At 32.5% G+C, this 26,749-nt stretch overlaps 1 protein-coding gene across 3 annotated transcripts in view; it reads right to left on the bottom strand.

Moving 5' to 3' along the window:
* Positions 1 to 1,061: 1,061 nt before the first annotated feature.
* Positions 1,062 to 26,749, bottom strand: part of LOC129965436 (mucin-2-like) — a 336,199-nt gene continuing 310,511 nt past the window's right edge. For all 3 annotated transcript variants that reach the window (XM_056079298.1, XM_056079297.1, XM_056079299.1), the window contains exons 8-16: positions 25,564 to 26,528; positions 23,527 to 23,814; positions 16,614 to 16,785; positions 15,367 to 15,542; positions 13,368 to 13,540; positions 8,596 to 8,855; positions 7,326 to 7,566; positions 5,083 to 5,202; positions 1,062 to 3,880 (exon numbers count right to left, since the gene is read on the bottom strand). In XM_056079298.1, the coding sequence (XP_055935273.1) occupies positions 3,714 to 3,880; positions 5,083 to 5,202; positions 7,326 to 7,566; positions 8,596 to 8,855; positions 13,368 to 13,540; positions 15,367 to 15,542; positions 16,614 to 16,785; positions 23,527 to 23,814; positions 25,564 to 26,528 (2,562 nt within the window). In that variant the 3' untranslated portion in view covers positions 1,062 to 3,713. The remainder of the gene's footprint in view (positions 3,881 to 5,082; positions 5,203 to 7,325; positions 7,567 to 8,595; positions 8,856 to 13,367; positions 13,541 to 15,366; positions 15,543 to 16,613; positions 16,786 to 23,526; positions 23,815 to 25,563; positions 26,529 to 26,749) is intronic.

The raw sequence follows: 26,749 nt of genomic DNA, 5'->3' as shown, positions 1-26,749 counted from the left end.
CGCTTATTTGGCTCAAACCTTGTACCTTTCATTAGTTTTATGGAAGATACGAGTGAATATCAAGACGATCTAATTTTTATTAATATAATTGTTTTCTCTAAATATTACTAGTAATACTGCTAATACTAATTATTAATAATAATAATAAATATTACTAATAATACTAGTAATACAAGTTACTAATGTTGTTTATGCACAGAAGTATAAAAACTAAATGAAAGTAATTACTCAACATATTATACAGCAAATAATTCTTATTTTTCTATGATTTTCGTGCCTTTATTAGATAATTTATGCAGTCATTGAAACTTGTTGCTGAACGTTTGTTATTTTCCCATCAACTACATATGGGAAGATGATTACTTAATACCCAAAACGTATAAATATGTAAACTTTAACGGAATATGTGATTCCGTAGTTAATTTTTTTAGTTATATCAAAATAATATTAAGAAGAAACACACACAAAAAATATTTTTAATAAATTTCAATTTTTATATTTCTTGAATTTAGTTTTTAAGATTTCATCTTTTCTGCTATATATGTGTTCCAAATTAATATTTCATGTAAACCGTAAAAAATAGGAGGGCGGGGATAAATTCACAAATTTTATTTATTTTTTATAAAAATATATTTCGGTATGGCATCTTTTTGGCAAAACATTGCCAAAAAGATGCCAAGGCTTAAACCAATCAGAGCACGTCGGTATCCTTTGTCATAGACTTAGTCTGTACAATTTGCGAACTCGCCTTATCTAGAAATTCTCCATATTCAAAGCAACTTATATCCACGTGTTATAGCTAAGTTGGACATCTACCTCATGTGCTGATAAGATGCTCAAAGATCACTTTAATAAACAGAAGATATTGAGATTTACAGTTATGAGTTCTTTTTCTTAGGCTTGATTAGATGTGCTGAATTATGCAGCTTTAGAATTACCACCAAATATTTACGAGTTTAAAAGTTTGGGGTGGCGATTCGAGTTCAAAACACTATCCATGAAAGAGACATTTCATACACTTACCTATGGGTAAGGATGGAGAAAAAATCCACAACACAGAATACAGTGAAAAATATTTTATTTGTGTAAGTATGAATACAAAGTAATTTCTTTTTATATATATATATTCATTTATTTATATAAGGAAGTATTTGCCTCACACGAATATTCAGTAAAGGAAAAAAAAGAACAAAAACAATGTAAAGGCCCCAATAACAGTATTGCTGATTGCTTGTTAAACAAGAAAATATATATTATCTTTTCATATGTTTCTCAAATATCATTTATCAGAAAAATAATACACAATAAAAAAAATAAAAAAAGGGCACTTTCATGAACGGAATATCACAGAAACCTGTCCTGCCTTGCGAAAAATAAGCACTTTGCGCAATTTTAAAGACATAGAAAACAAAGAAAATGCTTTGATAAGAATTTCAGAATTGGACTTTAATTAAACTTTGAAAAATCCCTATAATAATTTATTTAAAATAATGAATATATTATTTCGTATGGGACAGAACTAAGCAGTAAAACTCCTGGTTCAAAAGTTACGTCGATTCCTGATACGTGTAATTAATACAAGTTGCCTGTGATACAAGTATCTAAAAGTAATGACTTATATTGAAAGAATTAGAAGCACATTTCAGCCGCATTAAAGAGGGTACTTTTCAAGCTTCTTGCTAAGTACATGATATTCAATATAAGCATTATTGGTTATTCTGTGGATGTTTAAATATTAATTGATTTCATGCTTTTACTAAAATCAAATTTTTTTTAAAAAAATTGATTTTACTCTCGAAGAAATTAAAATGAAGGGAAATTCCACATTCATATATTTCATATATGCCGTTTAGCTCATGTCACTGATATAAATTCTGCTTTCCAAAACCCGCTCTTAACCTTAGGGCTGAATTTTGCACATGCCTATTGGCAATTAGCTGCTGCGAAAAGCGGTTTGAAAAGATTAGTTATCAACATTATGCTATTTAAATCTAATTAATAGAAAATATGGATACAGATTTAAAGAATGATTTTGGCAATTAATGATACGTTATCAATATTAACATGTCCCTGGTTTGAAAATTTTGTTTCATATTCTTTTTTATGTACGATCATTCCAGAAGTGAATTTCTTATGGAATAGGAAACGAAGATTGCACATGGCCCATTCTAACTAGATTAACACCGGATATCGTTTATAAAAAAACCTTTCTTTAAAAAAATGCTGGATTATTTCTTTTAATTTCTAGTAATGCAAAAAAATATGAAAGAATCGTTACAAGAAGGCGCTTTCGTTTCGCAGCTAAGTTTCGAAAATTATGTGAATTAAAACAGAAAACGATGTCAAATAAAATTGCGAAAAGTGCATGTTTCTTCAAAAAAACATCGACAATAAAGCTGGATTGAAATTTTTCACAACACGGAGCTCTGAAGTTGCAGTTAGAGACATTCTATCATCTATTTTTTTATGTTATATTTAATTTATTTCGTAATGCTGCTTTAAATTTGAAAAGTTTTTGTGATCAAAAGACCACAGCAGTGTTTCACTCAACAGTCCATCATAATGATGAAACTGTAGGAAGACTGATTTCATTTTTATTAAAATCATGAACTGCATTTGGCGATTGTAACCACACATTTTTGATTTTAATGTTTCACGAAAAATATGAAATAAATTGGCTATCAAGTTTTTATTTAATTTCAGTATCATGTAATGAAGTAGCCAGTAGCTATCAGAATTCTTTTATAACGTTGTTAATCATATCTGAGTATTTTAAATTTATATTTATTTTTGATACGTTATGAATGTTTAAATGGATAAGAAAAAAATTAAAACACTGCACGAGAAATTTTACTAAGCTCCACCGAAAAATAATTCAGTTTTTCTTTCAACCCAATTATGGAAGCTAGTGAAGAAGCTCAAAGATTAAGAATTAAAAAAAAAATAACGAAGACTATCGACCAGCATATACACCTTATCAAAGCACAAGAAAACAGTTAAAAAAATAGAGCCTTTACATAGAAAAAAAAAGTTCATATTTTTTGTTTTTTTGATTTTCCACTCACAAAGGGTGTCTATACAACTTCTGACAACAGTAATTGGCACAAATTCAGGTATGAAAATAATTATTATTCCTAAACGATCGAATAGAACACGTCTCGTGAATGTTAGCTCTTCCAACGACAAAGTTCATCGCCTGCTCATATTTTACACTATTTGAATAACACTTCTTCCTCTGTTTAAGGCACCGGGTTCATTGGTCAAAAGTGATCCAAGGATCAAGGGATCCTGTTTGACTGAAAGCCAACTTTTCCAATTACATTCTAGATTGCTTTGTGGTGATTCAAGTGAAAACCTTTACAGTTCTAGATGTACTTTCTAAAAAAGAATATTTATAAAGCAGGAGCCAACACATTCAAATATCTTTCACGCTCTAATGTTCATTTTTAGTAAGACATGCATAAAACACATAGTAGAGTTCACTACACATTTTTTTGTCATTCGAAAGATCACATATCATTTAAGAGTCTGCGCACAAAAAACTGCCTCAATAAAAAGTTTACAGTTTGTGGAGTTTGCTGACCCCTGCTGCTTCTGGAACGAAAATGTATGGTTCCTTAAAGCGGTTAAAATGGAAGGCGATGCTCCCTCTCCGAGGTAAGCTTGGAGGGATGGCCTGGCAGGTCTTTCAGCTTTGCTATTTGAAAGAGGCGTTAAGAGAGTGCGCCAGACTTCCGAATTTCTAGCTGGACTGAGCCTTCGGGCAGCTTTTTCAGAAAATTCCAAGCTTCCGTTCGAGTCATGTTGGTCACCGAATGGCGGTTGATGGACAAGATTTCGTCGCCTTCTTCGAGATGACCTTCCTTGTCGGCTGAACCACCTGAAATGGATGGACAATTTATCAAATAAAGTGTAAACAAAATAAAAATGGCAATTTAATTAATTGGATGTAAATATCCCGACAAGCCATGAATAACGTAGAAGAAGTGAATTATGTTCACAAGATAGAAAAGAGCCTATTCATAAAAATGCGATTTTTATTTAACATATTAGATGCCCCTGACGCCATTCGATTCATGCCTGTCATTCACCTCATGTAGCTAATTAGATGATATTTTCTCTACTGTATTTAAAAGATGGTAAAGAAGCAATTATCTGATTAGACAGGAAGTATGAAATACAAGCTTGAGTTATGGCACATGTGTTAAGTACTGAAAATGTAAAATGCCATTCTAAATTTTTCTGTTGTTCTGCATTTATTTTGTTCTTTTATTTTACCATGTTAAAAAAATATGTTCGTTAAAAAGAACAAAATGCGCTAATCGAAAAATAATTTTAAATGGTAAACATTTTCAAGGCAAGAAAATGCATTAATTTTAAATTATATTGCTTGAAGTCAGAACTTTATTCGAAGCCTTGCAGAAGCTTATTAAGAGTGATACATCTTTCTGTTTTCATACACATTCTTATTGAATGTCCTGATTTTAAATCACATCGTGAGTTATTTCTCCAGTCGCCGTCTCTAACCATGCAGGACTTGGTGGGTGAAAAACACCACCCAAAACTTTTTAATTTCTTAAAAGCTATTCGCTTTTTTATCTGTATTGGATAAACTTAATCCTTTTTTCAACTGCGCTCCTTTTATTAATTTCGTAATTTTTTACCAGTTGTATCTTATTTTCATATTTTGAGGCATTTTCTTATATTTATAGTTTCATTGAACTTGTGTTTTAATTTTTAAATATTACTCTTGTTGCTGGATATGATTTATTTTTAACCATATGTATAGCGTAGTTTAGCCAAGATAGGCTCTTGTGCCATTAAACTTCATAAACTAAACTAAACTAAAACTTCTGTTTTCACGATTATCCATATAAGGTTTTATGCCTTAGATTTGAAAGATTCATTTTGTGAATGAAGAAGAATTTTGAAATAGAAAATCGATCATAAAGATTCTTCCCTCCCATAAGAACAAAATTCTTTGAAGTATAATAGTTTTGTTATTCTTAGTTTCGAGTTTGCTTAACCCAATCATATTCGTTGACATTTCTAATGAATGAATCAATGGACTTAAAGTGTTACCTTTGAAAATCCTCTTAATGAGAAGAGGTCTGTCCCCTTGCGGAGAATCCTTGCCTCCTTCTATGCTGAAACCGACGCCTGTCTGGTCTTTTTGCAGTTCCACAAAAAGCACTTGGCCATCTGTAATAAACAGTACGATTCGTCAATATGATTCAATTTCTAAAAATAGTGATATAATAATTTCAAGAAAGCTAATATGTCTCAGGGCATTTAGTTCAGAATCAGTAGTAAAGGTTTGTATGAAAAATTTAAGGCCGGGATAGCCTGGTTGGTAGAGCGTCGGATTCGCGTCCCTTTGGTTGCGAGTTCAAACCCCGCCGAAGATTCCCCGCGTGCTTGGTGGCTGACGCGCGTTAAATCTGTCGTGGTTACAAAGTCCTCCAGAGAGTAATACCACTGGGGGTACTGGATCAGGGGTGATCGTTCTCTGATTCAGGTCTAAATTATGATCTGTGAGTAAATGATATATGTGTGAATGAAGTCCGCCCCGTAAAAAGGGTTGTGACATGTGTGTAGCTAAGTCGTTCTCTTGGCCCTAGATGGCGCTACTATAAAAACAAGAGGCGCTCCCCCTCAGGCTAAAATCGGCTGTCTTCGAACAGCGGGCTTGTCTTGGCAAGTGTCATAAGAGACAACAACAACATGAAAAATTTAGTTAAATATTAAAAAAAAAATCTCTATAAGAATTATTTAGGGATGGATCTTGACATCCATTTTGCTGACATTATGCTCCATTTTTAGATTAAGAAAGTGACCATTAAGAAGTGAGAGCTTATCCTCTCCCAAACCTCCAGCAGTATGGAATTGAAGATATTTAAGAAAGGAAAATTGAAATAATTTTAAACATCTTTCTTTGAAATGATGCCTTCAGTACACATTTAAAATCGTGCGGGAGGAGATGAAAGTTCACAGGAGGTAGTCCGAACTTAATTTGAATATTTTGTTTAATAAATATTTCGATTTAACCGAAGAGCTTCTTTTGTCTCTGGTATAAAATTTAACGGCCTTTAAAGTCGAACAGTGGGGACATTCATGATCGGTTGGACGTTCCTGTTCTTAGGAATTTGTGTTGTTTTCCAAACCACTCCTTACAAAATAAGTCGGGAATATTTACAGTGTTACTCGGATAGAAATTTCATGAACTAATCAGCAAATAAAAACATAAATTCTTTCATAATTCATTTTAACCCTTAGACATACGAATTTAAACTTCCTAATTAAATGACACATCCTATTTTGGGATAATTATAATTATTTTAATTCCTATTGTAATATAAGAATATTTGAGATAATGAGGTATTTTTAAGTGATTTTTTGCATTTTAAATTTCTCAATACTTTATATTTAATTGTAGATTTAAAATTAAAAATCCAGTCATTTGATGCTAGAATTAAACTCATCATTGTATGCGAAGGGGTTAAAATTCTTGATTACAATTTCAAGACAAGACAGATTAAATTATCTAACCTGGTTATCTAGACATTAGTAACTAATTAAATTTCAAATCGTAAAAGTCATACACTATTATCTAATTTTTAAAAGTGACTTTAAATTATTTATTTTTTCTTTTTGTAATTGTGTAATAAAAATGGAAAGCAAATTACTACCCGGATTTTTCAAATAATTAATTTCCTAATTGAATAAGATTTCTGATGGAGACAGGAAGACACCCAACAACCTACCTGCCAAATTTTATTTTACATTTTATTGAAAATTAAATTTTATTAATATTAATATATTTTAGAAAAGATTTTTTTTCCATTAGCTCCCAATTTGGGTACTCGTAAGCGATTTAAACAATTCATAATTGTCATATGTTTATATCTTTGACAGCATGAAATTAGAGCCAGGCATCATAACATGAATAAAGATGCAAAAGCTGATGGAAATATATAAAAATTTATCTGAAGTACACACTTTGAAAGAAAATAACGAAACATCAAACTTTCAAAATGCAATAAATCGTAGTGCAGTGAAGGATATTATTTAAAATAGTAAATATAATTAAAAAAGGCTTTTACAAATAACTGTGCTTAAGCACTTAAAAAATGCTTTTATAAAACTGTTAAAACATTGATTCTGTTTAGAATAAAGACATAAATCATACAGGATTTGAAAATACGTATATTTGCTCTGTATTAATACATAACAATACAATAAAACTGAGCAATAGATAAACTTTGGAGTCGAACTTTAAAGTAATCATAAAGAAATAAATTTTATGCATTAAAGATTCTATTTACCTCCGTGGCTCTGAACAGGAGCGGGCTGCTTCTTTATTTCAGTGACGTTTTTATTGGGGTGTTGGACATTGACGCTTCTAGCCAAGACCAGCAGGACCCTGGGATTGGGTGCCTTCAGGATGTGCAGCGCTTCCCCATGGCTCACCCCTCGGACGTCTCGGCCGTTGATGGACATGACACGGTCCCCCTTGAGGACGCGTCCGTCCCGGTCTGCAATACTGCCAGCAATCACCTTGTGCACCTGCAAAAGAATAGATTTGGATTAGAATACAGAACACCAATAATTGAAATAAACAAAGCAGATGCCTGTTTTCAATATTCTGCAGAAGTATTGACATCCATAACATTTTGAATGAAGTATATCAAAAGTATTGAACGCAGATCGCACATGTTATAGGTAACATTTTAATGTGATCCTCGGTCTAACGAATTGGCGGGTGCGGCGTAAAAATTGAATTTTTTTCGGACGAATCTATCTTGATAAATTAGAAAATGGATCTAAATTTAATGTCTGTCAGATTAGATTACGTTTTGCTACTTCATAAATTGTAGTGAACATATATCAATAATGAAATTTTTTTTTAAAAATGTGCCGAGTTCAACACATTCGTATTTATCATACATCTATTATTTTTTCGCAGTTCTTTCACCATGTCACAACTTTCACCCTTTCAATAAATTAATATGTCTGTCTAAGGGGAAACGCCGGTGGACGATTCATTAGAGCTGTTCAATGTCAAGATTATTTTAACATGCAGATGATGAGAGAATACATAATGCATGTATTAAATCATTACATTTATTCATATGCGCATCGCCGTTTTTGAATTGAAAATATTAAACTCATTTATTTACATGCGTCCAGCACTTAAATTAGTCCAGCACTTAAAATTGACATTTTTGAAGACATATTTCCAACATTATCGTTGTAAGATACCAAATTTAACTGATAAGAATGCGTCAGTTACAATCCATCAAAAGGTAAAATAATTAGAGACTTCCATGCTATTTTTATTGATGTCTGTCAGAAGTATTGAGTGCACCTCGCACAGAAAAAGATGCTACCAACTGCAGGTTTATATGACATTTAATGTAGAAAAGCGAGGAAGTCATGGAGAAAACATTTTAGTTTTTATGAGAAATGAAGCAGACTTCCAGAAAAGAAAGGTTTTAGAGAGTTAAATTTTAAAAAGAAGTGAAAATGCATGCATGGCTCAGTTTTGATCATTTTATCTATTCTTTCAAACGCGTTAATCCAGCAAATATGTACCGTGATTTCTTTGACTTCGTAGTCAGCTCCTCCAGCGAGTGTGATGCCGACACTGCCTCCGTCCATCCCTTCCCTGCGCAAGAGAACAGGAAGCACTGTGAACTGACTGCCTGCACCTTCTGCTTGAAGCTGCTTCTCTGCTTCCTGCACCAGCATCTGCACCTCCTCATCCTGCACTTCTTCCTCACGGACAGCGGAGGAGACTCTTCTAGGAGAGGCGACGGGAGGTGTGGCCGTTACCACTGCTGGTGCTCGATTCACTGGAAAGAGAGGAACAAAAATAATCAGAAATAAGCAAGTGAATGATGTCTAGGAACGTCTTCATAAAATATAATTTATATTGGAACACGAACTGACTATTAGAGCATGCAAACAAAGGACGTTTTCATTGTTTTCGGAGAAGCATTCTAGATGTGAAAGTGGTCACTAGTGGTCAAATGAATAGAGGTGAAAATTTGATACAGAGTTCCGGGATTGCTTCAGAACTTTCAAAACGATAATTGCGCCTAATCGCTGATTACTCAGATAGGTTCTGGAAGAAATTTTGACCAGATGTATGTCCAACGGCGGTTCAGAAGCGGGACTTTCTACATAATCCAATCTCTAAATATGATTATCCCATATCTGGGAATGTAAGTAATATCTCTGTATATTATGTAAATAAATAGTTGTCACAGATTCAACAGCTGAGCATACTAATAATTTCTACGTTATACGGGTGCGCCACACTAAATACAAGTTACCTTTTCTAGCATGGAAGTCAAAGATACATATTATTGATTCTCAATGCCTATCATATAGTAATGAAGTCATAAGAGAGATCTCATTATAATAAGATTGCCCATGATAATCCATAAAACCAGTGCTGGTTAGTCCAATGGGATTGCAATTCTTTCAGCAAATACTGACGTTTCATACATTTCTTATCTTACGATTTCGATATCAGTATTAAATAAAGACAAAAAATTATTAAATCTATTCTACATCCATAATTTACTAATAAAAAAAACCTCCTATAGTTTCACGAAATTCTCAACCGAAATAAAAAAAAAAGTGCTTTGAATTGTTCATGTTTGTTGTGAAAAATTGTTTATAAATTGCTTAGTGCACATTGAAAGGCTTTAGAACTTTGCATTCTTCTATAACTTTTAATTCTCCTTTTCTTTTCTTTTTTTTTCCTTTTTTTTTTTTCCTTCTCCCACCACACATTCCTAAACTGTTTTCTTTGAATAGCTGAATAATGAATAGAAAATAATTTTAATTCATTAAACTCTCCTCCTATTTCTCTTGTTACAAAATAATGACATATTTTGAAAAACATTTTTAGACTTGTCGTAATATTTCGAGCTTAAGTTTGCAATCCCATTCATTTGTTTAAGTTAAAATACAGAAAATATAACATCTGTCATGGAATGTAATATTAGCTTGACTAAGCTTATAATCCTACTAATTGTTTAAGTTAAAATACAGAAAATATAACATTTGTGATTGAAAGTAATGTTAGCTTAAAAAACTGTGATTGAATGTAATTTTAGCTTGACTGAATGTCTTGACTAAGCCTGTATTCCTACTTATTTGTTTAAGTGAAAATACAAAAAATATAACATCTGTATTTAAATGTAATGTTAGCTTAAAATGCTTGACAGCACATCTGTAATTATAAAAGAATAAGAACTTTGCATTTCTCTAATTTTTTAAGAAACTTTTATTACTTTCCTCCCTCTCAATTTCACAAATTTTTTTTCTTTGAACTCCTTTAAAAAAAAAACATTTGTCTTTGATATTCCCAAGAGAAAATTTCATCTTATTAAATTTTTTTCCTATTTCCTCTGGCTACAAAATAATAACATATTTTAGGGAACATTTTTAGACTTGCAATAATATTCGTGCATAAGCTTGCAATCCTATTCATTTGTTTAAGTTAAAATACAGAAAATATAACATCTGTGATTGAATATAAGCATATTGGCTTAGTATAAGTTCACACATAAAGGCAATTAATATCTTGGTTAGATTCTTCATGCATCGTATCCGAGTTGGCGAGTCATTAGAGTAAAAGATGCAAGACAGATATTAATACATGGTATACAGTTTCTACCTCTTTACAATCTATTTTCATTGTTCTAGCTCTCTGTATTTCTGAGGTTACAACTTAACCCTTTAAAGGGCTATTTTTTTCTAGTCATATTATGTTAAAATATTTTTGGGCTTGAAATTAGAATAAGAAAAGGGATTCATTTAGCTTATTAGATAAATTTAATTAGATTAATTAATTAATTTGGTTAATTAATAATGAAGTAACAAATCAAGACACACCATTTTGTGTGAGATAAAGAACTGAAGCATCTAAGTTTCTGAATTACTAAAAAAATTTGCCAGAACTTATGCCAACCTACATAATTTCATACAAAGATTGATAAATTTGGCGGGAAGCATACTTCCCACGGCCCTAGAAAGGGTTTAATTATATCCCTTAAAAGGTTTCTAAAAACTTTTTTCAGGCAAAAGCAGTGAATTTACATGAACATAATACATATATATTTTTTTTCTTATTTGAATTTTGATCCTTTCTTGGTTTCTGCATTTTACGTATGATGGATTTCTGAAATTTTATATTTTTTCAATCACCAGGTCGCTAGGCATATAAAAAAAATGTTTATATTTAGCGGAAATTTTAATAGCATTTTATCTAGAGATAAAAGATGCATAGAGTCGAAAAATGAAGTTGGATGAACCAAAAAAATTGACAAGTGGGTATTTACCGAAAATTTTTTATCTGCCGAAAAGAAGTTCCTTTGGAAAGTTTTTGGTTGAATGGACGAATGAAAGATTAAGACACACAAGCAATGGCAGCCGACACAATCTGATTTGCTAATGGCCAGGGTCACTTCGTTTTTCAACTGTTTTATCTGGCAACACGCCTGTAAACAAATTCCCGAAAAAGATCGTGTGGTGGGAAGGCGTTATTGCGAGAAAGCGGTAACTTTGTAGTTCCAACAGAAACGATTACAAATCATAGAAACATGAAGGGAGCGCTGACATGCTGGGTGCAAAGGGAAGATAACGAATTCTCTGTTGGAAGCTTCTCTTATGAGTAATCGGATAAAAGATAAGGTGGGAGGAGGGGGGGTGCTCGATAAGTGCGGCAGGCGAAGATTTTGACTATTTATCAGTGCAGGAGCTTGAGAAAAAATTTCTGGTCATGTTCTCACCTCTTTCCTGTTTACTAATAGTTAAACAGAGAAGGGATTTATTTCAAAGAATTTTCCCCCATTCAGTCTAGACAAGAGATATTTTTGGAACACGTCATGGGTAGAAATTTTTTTTAAGCGATTCGAGCTTAAGCCTGAAATATGGTAGCATGATAATGTTTTAGACCTGATTCGTCTGTCCTTATATTATTTCTAAAAATTTGCACAGGATTATGGCAACGACAATGTGTCCATGAAATATGCACTTAATATTGTGGAATTGCGAGTATATAGGAGCTAAAACAATGAAAAGAATTGTCGCAAAATATATCTGGAAATATTTTTAAAAATAAAGAAATTTTTTTATGAATATAAAAGTGTATCACAATAAAATAAATTTACTGAATTTCAAAGTGATGTAAAAATGATTTTGTGTTATAAGGGAGAGATAGGGAGAGAAAGAGAGAGAAAGAGAGAGAAAGAGAGAGAAGGAGAGATTTGTTAAAAGCTAAATAACTAATTCGTGTTTTGATTTAAATTAGTTTATACATTCAATTTTGTAAATTTGAAAATTCAGTGTTATATATTTTAGGCCACAGAAAAATTTCCAGAAACTACAGTTTTTATTAAAATATTTCTGCATGCTTTCTTGATGAATAAAAGATTCTTGTTATGATATATAACGAAAAATATCGAATCACTGTTTGATGTATCCCCTGTAAGTATTAAAAATATTCCATAAAACGTGAAACGTATTTTATCAGTAATATTTCTAAATACTACAGTAAATCTAAAAACGCCCTGGCTCTTAAATAACTTTTTAGCCATTCATTTCACCATTAAGACAGGAGTTATGTTTAAGATTCTTATCCTTTACAGCATAAATGTAAAGTAATACATTCTAGTTCTAATGACTGAACCAATAAAATCAACAAAACCTTAAGGAGGAAGAAGTGAGCAGTTTCTGTTGGTCAAAAAGACTAGAGCATCATGGACAATGTCCAAAGATAAAAGTCTGTCTTTGTTCCTTTAACTTAACCAACAAAGTCAGTCTCCAATGGATCCCATCACACACAAACATTAGTGGTCGCTGATATATTCGCCAAAGAAGGTAGTGTGAATGAAACTGGCTTTTCTCTTACTTGTCATGAACTATACTCAAATGAAAAATTTAACCTTAATTTAATATGGCGTATTTCACCTGAGCACAATGGTACATGGAACATCCCCTGGTACTGTGCTGGAAATCAAATATTACCGTGACTCCTAGACTGCTCTGGCTACACTAAAAAGTGGCCACCTTAAGTAACTTTCCTTTGAAAGTCGAGGAAAAAAACTCATTCCGCTTGTAAAAAATGCAGTGACAATCCAGCTTCACCGGATAACATTCTGAGTTGCATCGGACTTTATAAAGGAGACTTAACATCTGACCCCCCTTATTTTTATAGATTTTTTGGCGGACAATCTACTGGAGCTGATCTGATATATGTCAGGTCTTTTGAGGATAAACAACAACTACAACAGAGTCAATAGAAACTAAAGTGTCCCTAAATTTTTTCTGTGTATTCTCCTATAGCTTACCTGGAGCAGGAGATTTTTTTGGCTGTTCGATTTCCTTGGTGCCGTTCTCGAAACTCCTTCGAATATCGCTGACACTCGTCTTCGCTGCGTAGGAGGCCGTTCGCGAAGACCAGTCAGATCGCGTGAAATCAGCTCCCCGTCTGTTTCGGGGCTCGTTGTTCCAGGATTTGGCACTGTAAAAGAGGAAGGAATGAAATAAATTAATAGAAAAATTAGATTTCTTTGCTAATTGGAACATTGAAGGCAAACATTTAAGAAATCCAAAATAGATAAATGGATTTTTTAAAATCGAAAACTATATTCTGGATAATAGTGTGCAGTGGATGGTTCGTAATCATCACATAAGACATCACTGAACTGTAACTGTGGCCAGGCGTGTGATTCTCTTTAGAGATACGAAGGAATGACACTGCATTTTTACGATTACATTTTTATATCAGAAGTGAAAATTGTAAATGAAGAAAATATAAATTAGCGCATCATCTCAAATGTCATCTAAAAAATTAGGAATAAAGCTGAGAACTTTCGGATAAATTAGAGCAGATACGGATAAAAATAAAAGGAAATGGAATTAGGATTTTGTTTAAATTAATAGGGTTCATTTGCTCCTAATTAGTCCTAATAATTAAATGGAGTAAAGCAATGCTAATTTCTGTATAATGATTTTATTTCTCAGTGCATTTTATCTGAAAGATTTTAAGATATATCCTCAATCAAGAATAAATGTTTGCATTATTGAAATCTCAGATTAAAAAGAATCATTCGGAATTCACACCACATGGTTCATCTACTTTTAAATCAATTGAAATTGTCTTAAATAGGATAGTTAATACATTATTTTTGAAAATAAACTTACATAATTCTCTAATGACTCTTAACCGGTATTTAGAATAATTGAATTGTTATCAAAAATAAAAACGAACGGTATGTAACATTTAAGATTTTTAACAAATTGGTAAAATAAAATCATTAATTATTAGTATGAATAGTGAGCTGGCGTCCTGGCATAGGGGTAGCGCGTCTTCCCCGTGACCTGGACGTCCTGGGTTCGAGTACCGGTTCGGGATGGTTGTCCTTCATCTGTTCTATCTGTGAGATGTGTGAATGTGCCTCCCTGTAAAATGGGGTTGTGCAAGCGAATATGGTGCGTGAGTAGCTAAGACGTACTCTTGTCCCTAGTTGGCGCTACTAAAACAAGAGACGCTCCCTCGGCTTAAAATCGCTGACCTCCTCAGTGAGCTTGTCCACGGCAAGTGCCATTATAAACAATAACGTGAATAGTAAGTCATACGAGTAAATATAATTATAATTTTTTTATAATCGCGCATACATGAATCGAAAACTATTTTCGGATCTTTCACATTTTTATATTCTTTCACATCTTTAAAAGGATGTTAATTTTTATTTATAAAATTTTATATTTGTAAAAATTTTCGGTTTGAAAATTCTTTAGTCGTTCCTGAAAAACTTTTGAAATTGACGAGAACAAAAAAAGAGGTTTTGTTAGTCAACTAAATATTGTAAACGAATATATATTCCTGATCACCCTTTAATTCATTTAAATGTGATATATAGGTTCGAATAACTCGTTGGCTAGATTAGTGTTTCACTTTATGATTTCAATATAGTTATTATAAAGGGATCTCAATATTTCAAATCTTTATAAAATGGTGAAAACTCTATTTGGTCCAGTATTCTTCCATGCATTCTTATCAGAATGGGTGAAGGACATTTGATCCGGAAGCTCACTAATCGCGCGAATATGGTCTATCCTCGTTACAATCACCCCTCAGGTCATAAACTTTCTAGTCCCGGTTTCTGTACCATCATATTCTTTTTTATATAAATGAGCGATTTTATGCAATATAACATAACTTATAGGTTAAGTAAAGGCATATTCAAGTAATGACAGTGGCATTTATTCGCTTAGGCTGGTACAGTTTAGAGTTCTGACCACAGTATAAGTTTATAGAATACATTGGTTGGTAATGGCTCTTACCTAGAATTCCTGTGACCATTGCTGAGAGCTACAGGTGCCTGCGTGTCTGGGGTGATCGGTTCCACTGTCTTGTGAGAGGGAACAGAATCTATTGCCTCGTCATCTTCTTCTTTCAGAGTTGTTTTGCTAGAGCCGCTGCTGCTTCCTTCACTGTCTCGTCGAACAGCTCGAATGGTCTAAACAACGAGGGAAAAAATAATTCAAAAAATGGAAATTTTCTTGAGTGCGATATCCTTTGAATTAATTGATTTAAAGTATAAGCGAAAAAAAGGGTCTAATCTAGAAGTGCTTGAATGCCAGTTACTATCATTCCAGTTTACTCAAAGCAATAAATAAAAAAATAAGAAGAAGAAAGGAAATTTAGTTGACTGCTATGACTACGAATTCATTGATTTCAAGTAATGAACGGATTAGGGTCTATGCTAAAAGTGCTTGAATGCCAGTTACTATCATGCAGGCCTACACAACATAATAAATAAATAATAATAATAAAGAAAATTTAGTTGACTGCTATGACTTACGAATTAAATGATTTAAAATAATAAACGAGAAACAGTCTATGATAGAGATGCTTGCATGCCATTTACTTTTTCATTCATGCAAGCGATTTATAATATGGAAACAAAATTTTAGAAGTCCTGAAATAAAATTTTAACTAATGAACTGCTTATTAAATAATTTTTAACTAATATAAGGCGTTAAACTGATCAAGAAAAGGTCTAATAAAAATTCCAAACGATAAGTAAAACCTGCTTAAACAATGATTTGAAGGCATCAAATTAAATTAAAATATCCCATTTGAATGTCATGATAGTAAATAATCCTAGATTAGATCATATTCTCTCAATAACAATCTATCTGAATTTCATAAATAAAATTTCTTAAAAAGTACATTTTGGAATAAATTCTGTGGCAAATATTTTAAGCTTAACATCAATTTTTTTTTCTCTTTATATTCTAAATATTCTTGCCGATGACAAAGACTTTTCAGCTTTTTAAATGTTTATTTGCACTTTTATAAAAGATTATCAAAAATACTTATGTATTGGATCTAAATTTAAACCTGTCACATAATTAGTTTAACAATTTAGAAGCAGTTTTTCTATAGAAGTTGGTCTAAGAACGCACTATGCTATCAGATAATTAACATTTCTCACCAACAGAAATCCTTGAGTTTGAAGATGGCATAAAATGTTAAGCTGTAAATTTATTAAAATATTGCGCTCTAAAAGCGCAACGATATTCACCTCTTCATAGGAATGGCTCCATCCGTTGGAGTCGTGGGTCTCCTGCGAGCAACTTTCTGGAGAGGAGCGGGAGCTGGAGGAGGTGACCCTGGAGAAAGGGGGCGCCTTCCTCTCGGAAGAGAAGGAGGAGGAGTTGCGGGGCATCAGAGAGGGAGGAAGGGTACTGCTTTTCCTGAAATGTAAACAATCATGAAATGGGCGAAATTGCAATTATTCAGGATGACACGCTCTTTTGTTCTAAGTACATGTAGAACTTCAGTTATAAAATATTACGAAATAAATTGATAGAATAGTGCTTCTTAAAATATGGATCACCCACAAATATATCTAGTTGACGAAATTCCTTACAGAATTCATAATATTAGAAGTAAAATTTTTTCAGAAAAAAAAATCTTAATGCTCTAAATGGAATCGAAATGAAATTGAAATGTTAATCGAAATGCTCTAAATAATTCATTTCAACTGAGTTTTTTTTTTTAAGGCACGAAATCTTGTCTAACCTAATTCCACCATCACACTTGCAGATGTGAAAGCTGTGGCCAGATATAGACTTATAAATCCGCCCTCTAAGAAATCTTTAATCATTGACTTTGATTTCCCTAGAAATGTAACAACTACACTACGCTAGATAAAGAACAAATCACTATAAGGGAATGAAGATCCTTCCTGATGGGACAAGAACCTATATTTACTGCAAGAATTGCCGGGAAACTCAGCTCACACCGAGTGTCCTTCTATTACCGCAGATATCTTACAGCTTGGCTGGTTACCGCTGATGGATCCATTTCGGGAGATCCTTTACAGTCCTGGCGGCAGTGGTCCTCCGGACTTTTGACAATATCTGAGACTTTCTTTCCGCACTTTTTGCATTTCCATGGACACGACGATAACAATAACAATTGAATTTTTTTATAACTTCAAAATTGAATGCAGAAATTTAATGCAACTTCAATTTTTAATGCAGAAATGAGATCACGAATTCCTTTCCCTCAAGAAAAAAAAAGTTATATATATATATATATATATATATATATATTATGACTTTATAATTTCATTAAGTACGAAAACATGCACATGTATGTAGTAATGAGAAATAAGTAAAATTCCAATCAAACATGGAGGAGAACAGGAGTTCTTTGAACCTATAGAAAAAGATTCTGCAAATATGCATACAAGCTATGAAAATTACCTCATCAAATTGGGAAAGATTAGCAGAGACAATAAACTAACAAGAAGATTTATAATAAAAAGTTTAATAAAGTGTAATATTCTCTGTAATAGAATACTTCGCAACAAGATCACAAAATTCATCAAGTAACTAGAATTTCTTTTCTTAAGAAACAACAGGTGGGTTATTTGGTTTAAAAACGCGGTTACTTTTGTTTAAATTTCTACTTCCAAAAAAGAAAATTTACAAATATTCCTTTTTATCTCATAAACAAATTGTTATACAGTAGACTCCCGATTATCCGCGACTGCCGCGCAAAGTTTTTATCTTTTTTTTTTTTTTTTTTTGACTGATTTTTTCAAAAAGGTGCAGTTTTACAGTTATGCTTTTGTAATTACATAATACATTACAGTATTGAAACATTACATATGTATTCATTTTTCTGTGTATCCTTGACGCCTCTCGTAAGTACAAAGCACTTTTCTGTTTTCATTAACAAAGTGCATTTTAGGTTAGTTTTGAGTGATATACTAAAATATTAAGCGTTAGTTAAACATTTCCTGCTGTTTATTTTACGTTTTATTGTACATAAAACGATTTTTCAAAGTTGGAATGACTTTTCTTTTTTGCTATACCCGTTTTTAGCTTTTTTCGGATTATCCGCGATTTTTGTTATCCGCGGCGGCCGCGCCACCCAATTCCGCGGATAATCGGGAGTGTACTGTATTTATAAAACAATCCAAGAAATAAGCTGCTATCAACTTTTTCTTAACTTTATTTAACTTCCATTTGAAAAAACCATTTTTGCAGAACTCGAATTGCATTTATTTTGATTTCGATAGAATTTTATCGGTTTTTCAATGGAACACTTTCGGATTTTTGTTTTTCATCGGAATAAGTTCGAGAAACTTAACGGAATGGAATGTATTCCAATTGCTTCATGGAATGAGAAGACGCACTTCATCATTCAAAGAGTATTTTCTCGGAAGCAGTCCATTTCCATCTGATAAGAAATGCTGTTGACTCGCAACTCTTGCAAGTGATCGATTCGAGGATAAATCTGACGGCACCATTTAAATCGAATCAGTGGCGCGGCCTTGAACGACTCCCGCATCTCACAAGTAACGATTCCGCGAAAAGTTTCTTCCAGGTTACGAGATGATGAGATTTGTCTGTAATTACAGGTGTCCTACAAAAAAAAAAAAAAAAGGTTCTAATAGGTGGGGGCACTTTTATTTCTTTGCTGTCTTCCGTACAGAGGATGCAGGCCTCATTATGCTCGCTGTTGCAGCCCACCAACTCTATGGTCTGCGGTGGAGGACATTATGGCAGCGCAACAGCTGCGAGACAGGAGAATCGCTCGACCTTGCCAAATATAAAGGGAGGGAATCTTAAGAAATAAAATAAAACAGAATAAATGGGTAAACCCATTTGTCGCTCAAGTTTAAGGCGACTGCTCAGTGAAATCTCAATTGATGTCTGAAAAGTTATTATTAAGTGGAAATCAAGGTTATTGAGAGTACCATAAAAAGAAATTACAGACAAACGTAACTGTATGAACTTTCAATAACAAATATTTTAAGCGCATTGAATGAAAATATACATCTTCTATCGTTGCAGGTATCAATAAATTTGAAGTCATGTTCACAAAATTACTCAAAATATAGCATTTTCAGATCTCAATCGTTTTGGTAGAAATAATTCACAAAATGCAATTCTGGTCATTCAAAGGACCTCTAAAGGAAGATCGTTCTGGACTCAAACCAAATTTTCTTTGACAGTGTGAAAATGCATTATTTAACGAGGAACAAAAGTATAAGAATACAGTCTTGAAAGGAAATATAAGATCAAAATGTAGAAAAACCGTAAACCCATTTCGACTTGCAATGATAAAAATAATCCCAATTTATTAATTTAAAAGACAAATAATAAATGATTCTAGATTCAATTAATGCGGTCTATTTTTCTTTAACACATTACCTGCAATTTTTTTTTGAAACTTTTGGCTGGATAAGTTTTATATATATATATATATATATATATGCACAAAAAGTTGTGCAACAATATAATATATTCAAATTATGTTTTGTTTGGAAAATATTTGATATCTTTGAAAAACAGTATCGTTATGAAATGGCCAATAAAATCTTTTCAATAAAAACAAAAGACTAATTAACTAATCGATGCTAATAACAAAAATGATATGACCGTCTTTCTTTAAATTCTAGATGCAATAATAGATGCCCTGTTCCCCATTTTGGGATTTCTGGAATTTTACGTGCACTACTCGGCATCAAAAATATATTTGGTACACTTGATAGTTTAGTTTCATTCTGCATATATCAATCAATATTTCATGTTTAATGCACAGTGTATATTAAACATACATTCCTTTAAAACAAGCGAACAAATTTGAAATTCTTCAGTAAATTGAACAGATATCAATTGTAATATTTGAAGCCTTATATTTTTGGTTCGGTTTTTGTATTATAAGGAAATACCGTACATGAATATGTAATTTAGAGGTGTTTATTCACTCACAAATCTGTGGCGTTATTTGATTCGATCATTATAATGTATTTATTTTTCACGTACAATAGTGAATGGATATTGATACTATTTTTGAAATTCCTCAATGGCATCAAGAACTCCAGCATACTGGAGCATTGTCTGCAACAGGAGTAATAAGATACCATTCTAGTTGTTAGAAATATGCGAAAAACCTTCAAAAATTAAAAGAAAAAAAGCAAACTAAAGTTCGTGGCCTCATTCTTCAAAATTCGATCTGTTTGATCGAGGAGAGATGGACTCGTTCTCACATTTACTGATCTTACGGAAGATTTCTTTCGGCGTCTCGAAACTGTCCTTTGACACTGATAAAGAGCTGACGAACGATTCTTCCTCCGAACATTCCAACTGTTGATAAAGACCGATGGGATGGGAGGGATATTTACACAAAAACTGAAACGGGTGGGTGTTTTTTTTTAATCACATATTTCAAGGGAAATATGTTAAGAGTGGTTTCACTGTTTTCAAGTAGCTAGGTTTATTTAATTAATAATATTTAACGACTTTATTTCCGGTTGTTTTGAAGCAATATTTTACACACACACACAGTATCATAATAAAAACAGATTAATGTGATTGCTCTGATATTTAAGAATTTTGTTGGTTAGTTGGTAGTTGAGGTTTTTTGGCGCAAAAGCCAAATTTGGCCATACTGCGCAAGCATATGGTATTATATAAAATTTGAAAATGAAATGTAATTTAATTAAAATTTTGATAACGTTAATCCATTTATAACGATAACCGAACTCGGTAAAATCAACTTTATTTCCATCGTATGAAGGAAAATCAACTATATTGCTATCATATGAAGGAAGAAGGGAAAAAAAAAAACTTATTTCAGGACTTTCTATAATTTATTTCAAAAAGAACAATTAAAAATTCATTAACTGTTGCCTATGAACAATTATGCTTTTAAAAATTTTAAATAAGTTCGCACTTGTCTTTTATTTTATTATTCTTTTTTATTTTATGTTTGTTGAACGATGTTGTAAGCTGGGCTTAAAAATACCGATTATTTGACTCATTTAGCATTCTATAAAATGTTTCCTTCAACATATTCGTTCCGTTTCTTAGTCATCAAAATTTCTTGGTTAGTCATAATCAGGGAAAAGCTTACAATTTTTCAAAATTTCATAAAGAAGAAGCTATGAAATTTTCAGTAGCGTCACACCACCATATTGAATTATTATTTTTTTTTTGGTAAATTCTCATACTTGTTTAGAAATTTCAAATTTGTATTCGACATTTACATCAATTTTTTGTAATATTCATTTTGCTTTCATAATTCAATCTCTGGTAACATTGGCTTATAATTGTACAACAGATTTCAAGACAGGCCTGGTAGAACAGCTATTTTGTCAAACAGATTCAGAGCATCCTAACCGAGAAAAAAAGAATGTGCATCCCCTTCCATGAGAAAAATGACTCCCAGACATTTCCTTACAAGTGGAGCAATAAATTCCCGGAAAGCCAAGCGTCAACGCTGGTTAAAAATGAAGAATTGACCATTTATCTATTTCAAACCTGATAACGTTAAATGATGTAATCGATGATAATATATTAATATTTTTGCATGCGTTTGAATACGTCGATTCGGAATCAGAGAATTTTGGTAATGTAAAAGGAATGATAATATTAACCGTGATCACATTAGGTCAATAATCAATTAGAATTAAAAATATTTTAAAGAGAAAATAATAAAAGAATTTTGATATTTTGAAGTAGAATTATTAATGCGGAAAGAAGAAAATATTATTGATAACACAAGAAATCTCTATCCTCACAAGCATCGTCGTCTAAGAATTCCTTCAAATATGCGTTCCAAAAACTACGTAAACAAAAGAATGCGGATAGTGTCCAAACTGTCCAAGAGAGGCGCTGTCTATCTCACCTACACTAAACAAGCTGGGTTTACATCAAAAAGGCTGTGCTCTACTCCGTCACGACCGAATCATCTGAAATTACACGGACTACTTCAGACCTTATCCATTACATCGAAACTTTTAATTCCATCTTGAATACAAATAAGAAGGAATAAAAAATGATGCGAATATTTATGAAGTCTTCAGATAAGATGTTTTCTCCCTTGTTCACTTCTCATGCAAAAAAAGAATAACTTTTTATCTCTTTAAGTTTCTGCTTTTCGCAAACAACATTTTTTGAAAGATAAAACTCATAACGTGAGTATTAAAAACAAAATAATGCATGTTCTTACTTGGTAAATCTTTACAAAGATTACAGGTATAATAATAATGATGCATTCAATTTTTCCCAAATTTTTCAAGACGTAAGTTTAGAAAAGGAATTTATATTGTTTTTATATTAATCAGGAAAAATGTTACGGAAATATCGTTTTTTCTTATAATTTAAACATAAGTTCGAGCATTTCAATCATAATATGAATTACTGCTTCTCACTGCTTATTAAATATTTGTATTTATATCTAAAAAAGATGGATCAAAATATGTTGCTCTCTCTGATGCCTTGAATTTTTACAGGATGCTCATTCAAATTATATAAAAAAAATCGAACATAGTGAATGTTAATTGTAATTATCTAATACCACAATTGGTTATTAATCAAACAAGAACCACATTTTTCAATCAAAAAATCATGGTTAATTTTTGAGTGTGTACGGCGTATAAATCACAACATAATTATAATTTTCTAGCGAATTGTTTTATTTGCTTTATATAGAAGATGTTTATACACTGGAATTATAAGCAATGTTTTGTGAAAAGATAGCAAATAGTTTGCAGAAGAAGTATAGAAATAATTGGACTCAGTTATGCAATTGGGAAACAATTTCAAAACAAACGAATGCTATATCAAAAAATTGTAAAAATATATTATTCCAAAATTTATTATGGTACACTAAGCATAACAGCTGCAAGAGATTTAGTATTTTTTGCACGACATCATATTGAATAATCTGGAACCATCAAATGATGACCTCTTCTCATCCACGTAAATGCGCCCAATTAAAGCTCGTCTCGATAATATAAAGTTAGGCATAATGACTATAAATATTCTGTGACATTTTGACACATATTTCGCTCAAGCGTGATCATATAAGATGGCAGAAAATTCATTAGGACCCATATTCACGAAAGAACAATAGATAAACCCAATTCACCACGATAACACAGCTAAAACAGATAGTGAAGTTGCCCTTACCCTTTAATGAGTGTCGTGGAAGTGGTGGAGCTCGAGAAAAAGGAAGTTGAAATGGAGTTGGATCTGGAATCTTTTTTAGGCATTGGAGGCGCAGCAGGGATAACAGGTGGCGGAGGTGGCGAAATGACGTCAGAGCGTTGCTCCCACTTCTCAGCCAAAGCTTTGAACTTCTGGACGCTGCCGGAAGGTTCGATGGACGCTCGCAGGACCGTCTGTTGCTGGCTAAGTCGCTTCGGACGCAAGTCCACTTCCATTTCTGTGATCTCGTTCTTAGATGAATATCCCCTACTGAAAAGCAAAAAGATTCGTTCGTATTTAGTCCACTATTTTTTTTTTATTTTTTTATGAAAATAGTAGTAAGGAAAAAATTGAAAGTTGAAATTTTAATATTAAAATCCATTCATACGATGTCCACAAATGTACTTTCACATGTTCTTTAAGTGTGCATCAAATTGTGCTGCTTCATGAAACAACATGCATTCACTTGCCGAATATCTTAGATTATTCTTAATAAATTTTTGATTAGGAATAAAAATGTGTCATTGTTCAGTTTTTTTCGGTTGTTATAATGAAAAAAAAAAAAAAAAAAAAATCAGAAAGAAAGATTGTCGTCGTATGACAATGTTTTTCCAGTTATTTAAGTTTCCTATGCAAAAGTCTTTAGTTTTTAAAAGCATTCACTGTGAAAATTTTAAGACTGCATCAAACTATATGCTGTTTTTTTAATATAAAAATAAATGTTTTTCCCAACACAATGGTGTACAAATTTATTAACTTAATAAATAAAAATTTTTAAGAATATAATAAATAACTAGGAAACATTTATAATATTATTATATATAATGAATTTAAAAAAAGTAAAGGCACTTCAGATAAGATTTATTTTCATAAGACAAATAAGTAGGAATGACTCCAACGTCAATAGAAAAAAATTAAATTAAATACAAAAATTTTTAAAAATAAATTTAGGTAATTTCTGAAGCAAGAATAAAATTGCATTTAAAAAAATTCATATTCATATAGAGAAGAGAAAAAAATTCATATATTTCAAACGGATAAGGATTTTTTGTTGTTGTTAATAATAGCAATGGCTCGATGCGGAGCGGACTCTTATCACATGATAAGAATAATTAAGATGCTTGCTGATTCTCTGAAACATTTTTATATTCACCAAATACTTTTTCTTATATTAAATACTGAAGAAAATTAAACGTGCAAAAATTTATCTCTACATATAATGTAATATTATTGAAATATTAATGAAGTTATTATTTAGACACAACGTCAGAGTCAGTCTTTGAGTATATTTTATAATTTTTAATACACTTTCTGTTGTAATATAGTTTATAACGAGAAATAGTTATTAGGGGTAGAATTATAAGTAATTTAATATTTGCTTATCATAATTCTCTCTCACTTTTTCACATTTTTTGCTTTCGAATTTTATAACTAATAAGAAACAGCAAATGCAGCTGTATTTTGAAATGAATAAGTTCAAGATGCAGCAAATCCTTTTCAAAATACATTTAAATGTTATCATGCTGATAAAATAAAGATGCCCATAGTTGCTGCAATAATAAATATTTGCAACTGTTGCAAACATTTCCATATTTGCCATTTTATTTGTATATTTTTAAAAAAAAGAAGACTCGCATTATCCGATTTATTTATACAAGCATATGAGAATGCTAAAGCAGCTATTAAATGTAAAGTCTGACTTTTGTTGATACACGAGTTTGCAAACAATGAATATTCTTATATCTACATAACCATACCCGATAGTCCTCAGTGTCTACATAATCATAAAATACTCATGCATTGCTTGATACAAAATTTTAATTTAAAACAGAAACTATTAACTCTAGGAGAATTTCATTTTCTTTGGTAATGGAATTTGAAGAGAAAAAGATATTTTACATTCGGTTTGTTTATTCAGCTTTCGCATGAATGAAGTCAAAATGGAATTTCTTATCAACATCGGAAGAGTGACCGACTGAAAATAGATAAACCAGACTGATAGTTAGATAAAACTATTACCTGTATCGTGATTCAGTGTGCGTTGGAGGGGGTTTAACAGACATCCAATCCGGATCAGGCGATTCGGCTGTGACATCTGAAAGGTAATCTTCCGAGTTGCCGTCCATGGGTCTGTGAGTGAACCGTCGCAGTGACACATCTGTGGAAGCATCTGACAGATACCCTTCTGTGGAGGCGTAGTCTTCCGCAGAACGTAGGCTCGCGGACATTTCTGGGTTCAGGCGTGCCTTCTCGAAGGAGTCGGTAGTTGCGTCCGAAAGACAGTCGTCCGTGGTGGTATGTCGCGAATCTTCTGTCCTGTGACTCAGTGTCGAGTGGGAGTCGTCATCTTCGCTCTCGTCACATTCCGAATGTAAAACGGATTGACGATCTCGAATTTTTTCTCGGCCATTGGGGATTGGTTTCATCTCTGAAAGGTTAAGAGGGCATGCCCTGAACTTGCCGACGGGGATTTCCAGCTGAGATTCGGTATTTTCAGGTGTGAAGGAACTCGTTCGACTTTCGCTGCCGTTCAGATGACCGGATGGAACATCGTTGTTGAAGACAGATTTGTCATTTAGAGGAGCTAAAGGAGAGGAGCCATTTCCGTTCTCCAAGGCATTTGATTCTACCACCCCTGTAGAGATGCATTCTTTTGAGAAGGAATTGTACGTCTTGGACAGTGTGTATTCTGGAGTGTTTGACACGGCGCTGACTCGAGTTTCGATGATCTCAGATGACTTTTTAATTTCAGAAGGCACAGTGGTTTCAGCTAAGTTTGACTTCTGTCCGTCTCTCCTCAAATGGATCTCTGTTTTAGAGATACAAATGGCTGCTCTTGGAGTAGGTTGTGGATATGTAGAAGGAGATGATTTGACAAGGCTTTCCACCAGCAGAGGCTGCAAAGTGACTGGCTTTGCACTGGTCGTGAAAGTATTAGATCTTTCGTAGTGCAGGATTCCTTGGTTCTGAGGTGGAGGGGCAGTCTGCAATAAAAAATAGAACATTTTCTATTAATTTATATGAAATCAAAACACATTTTTTTTTTCAAATATCAGTGCACACGTAGTGAAAACATAAATAATATTAGTCTTATAAAAATTACAAAACTGGCGAAAAATTTGTTTACTGAATTTTCTCTCAGTCTTTTTTACAAAATATCTTTGGTTGATTTCAGTTACAAATTAAACTTTAATATTTTAATTGT

Source organism: Argiope bruennichi, chromosome 4, assembly GCF_947563725.1.
Source record: "Argiope bruennichi chromosome 4, qqArgBrue1.1, whole genome shotgun sequence".
NCBI lineage: Eukaryota > Metazoa > Arthropoda > Arachnida > Araneae > Araneidae > Argiope > Argiope bruennichi.
Note: the sequence above shows the minus strand (reverse complement) of the source record. Positions and strands in the feature narration are given on the sequence as shown.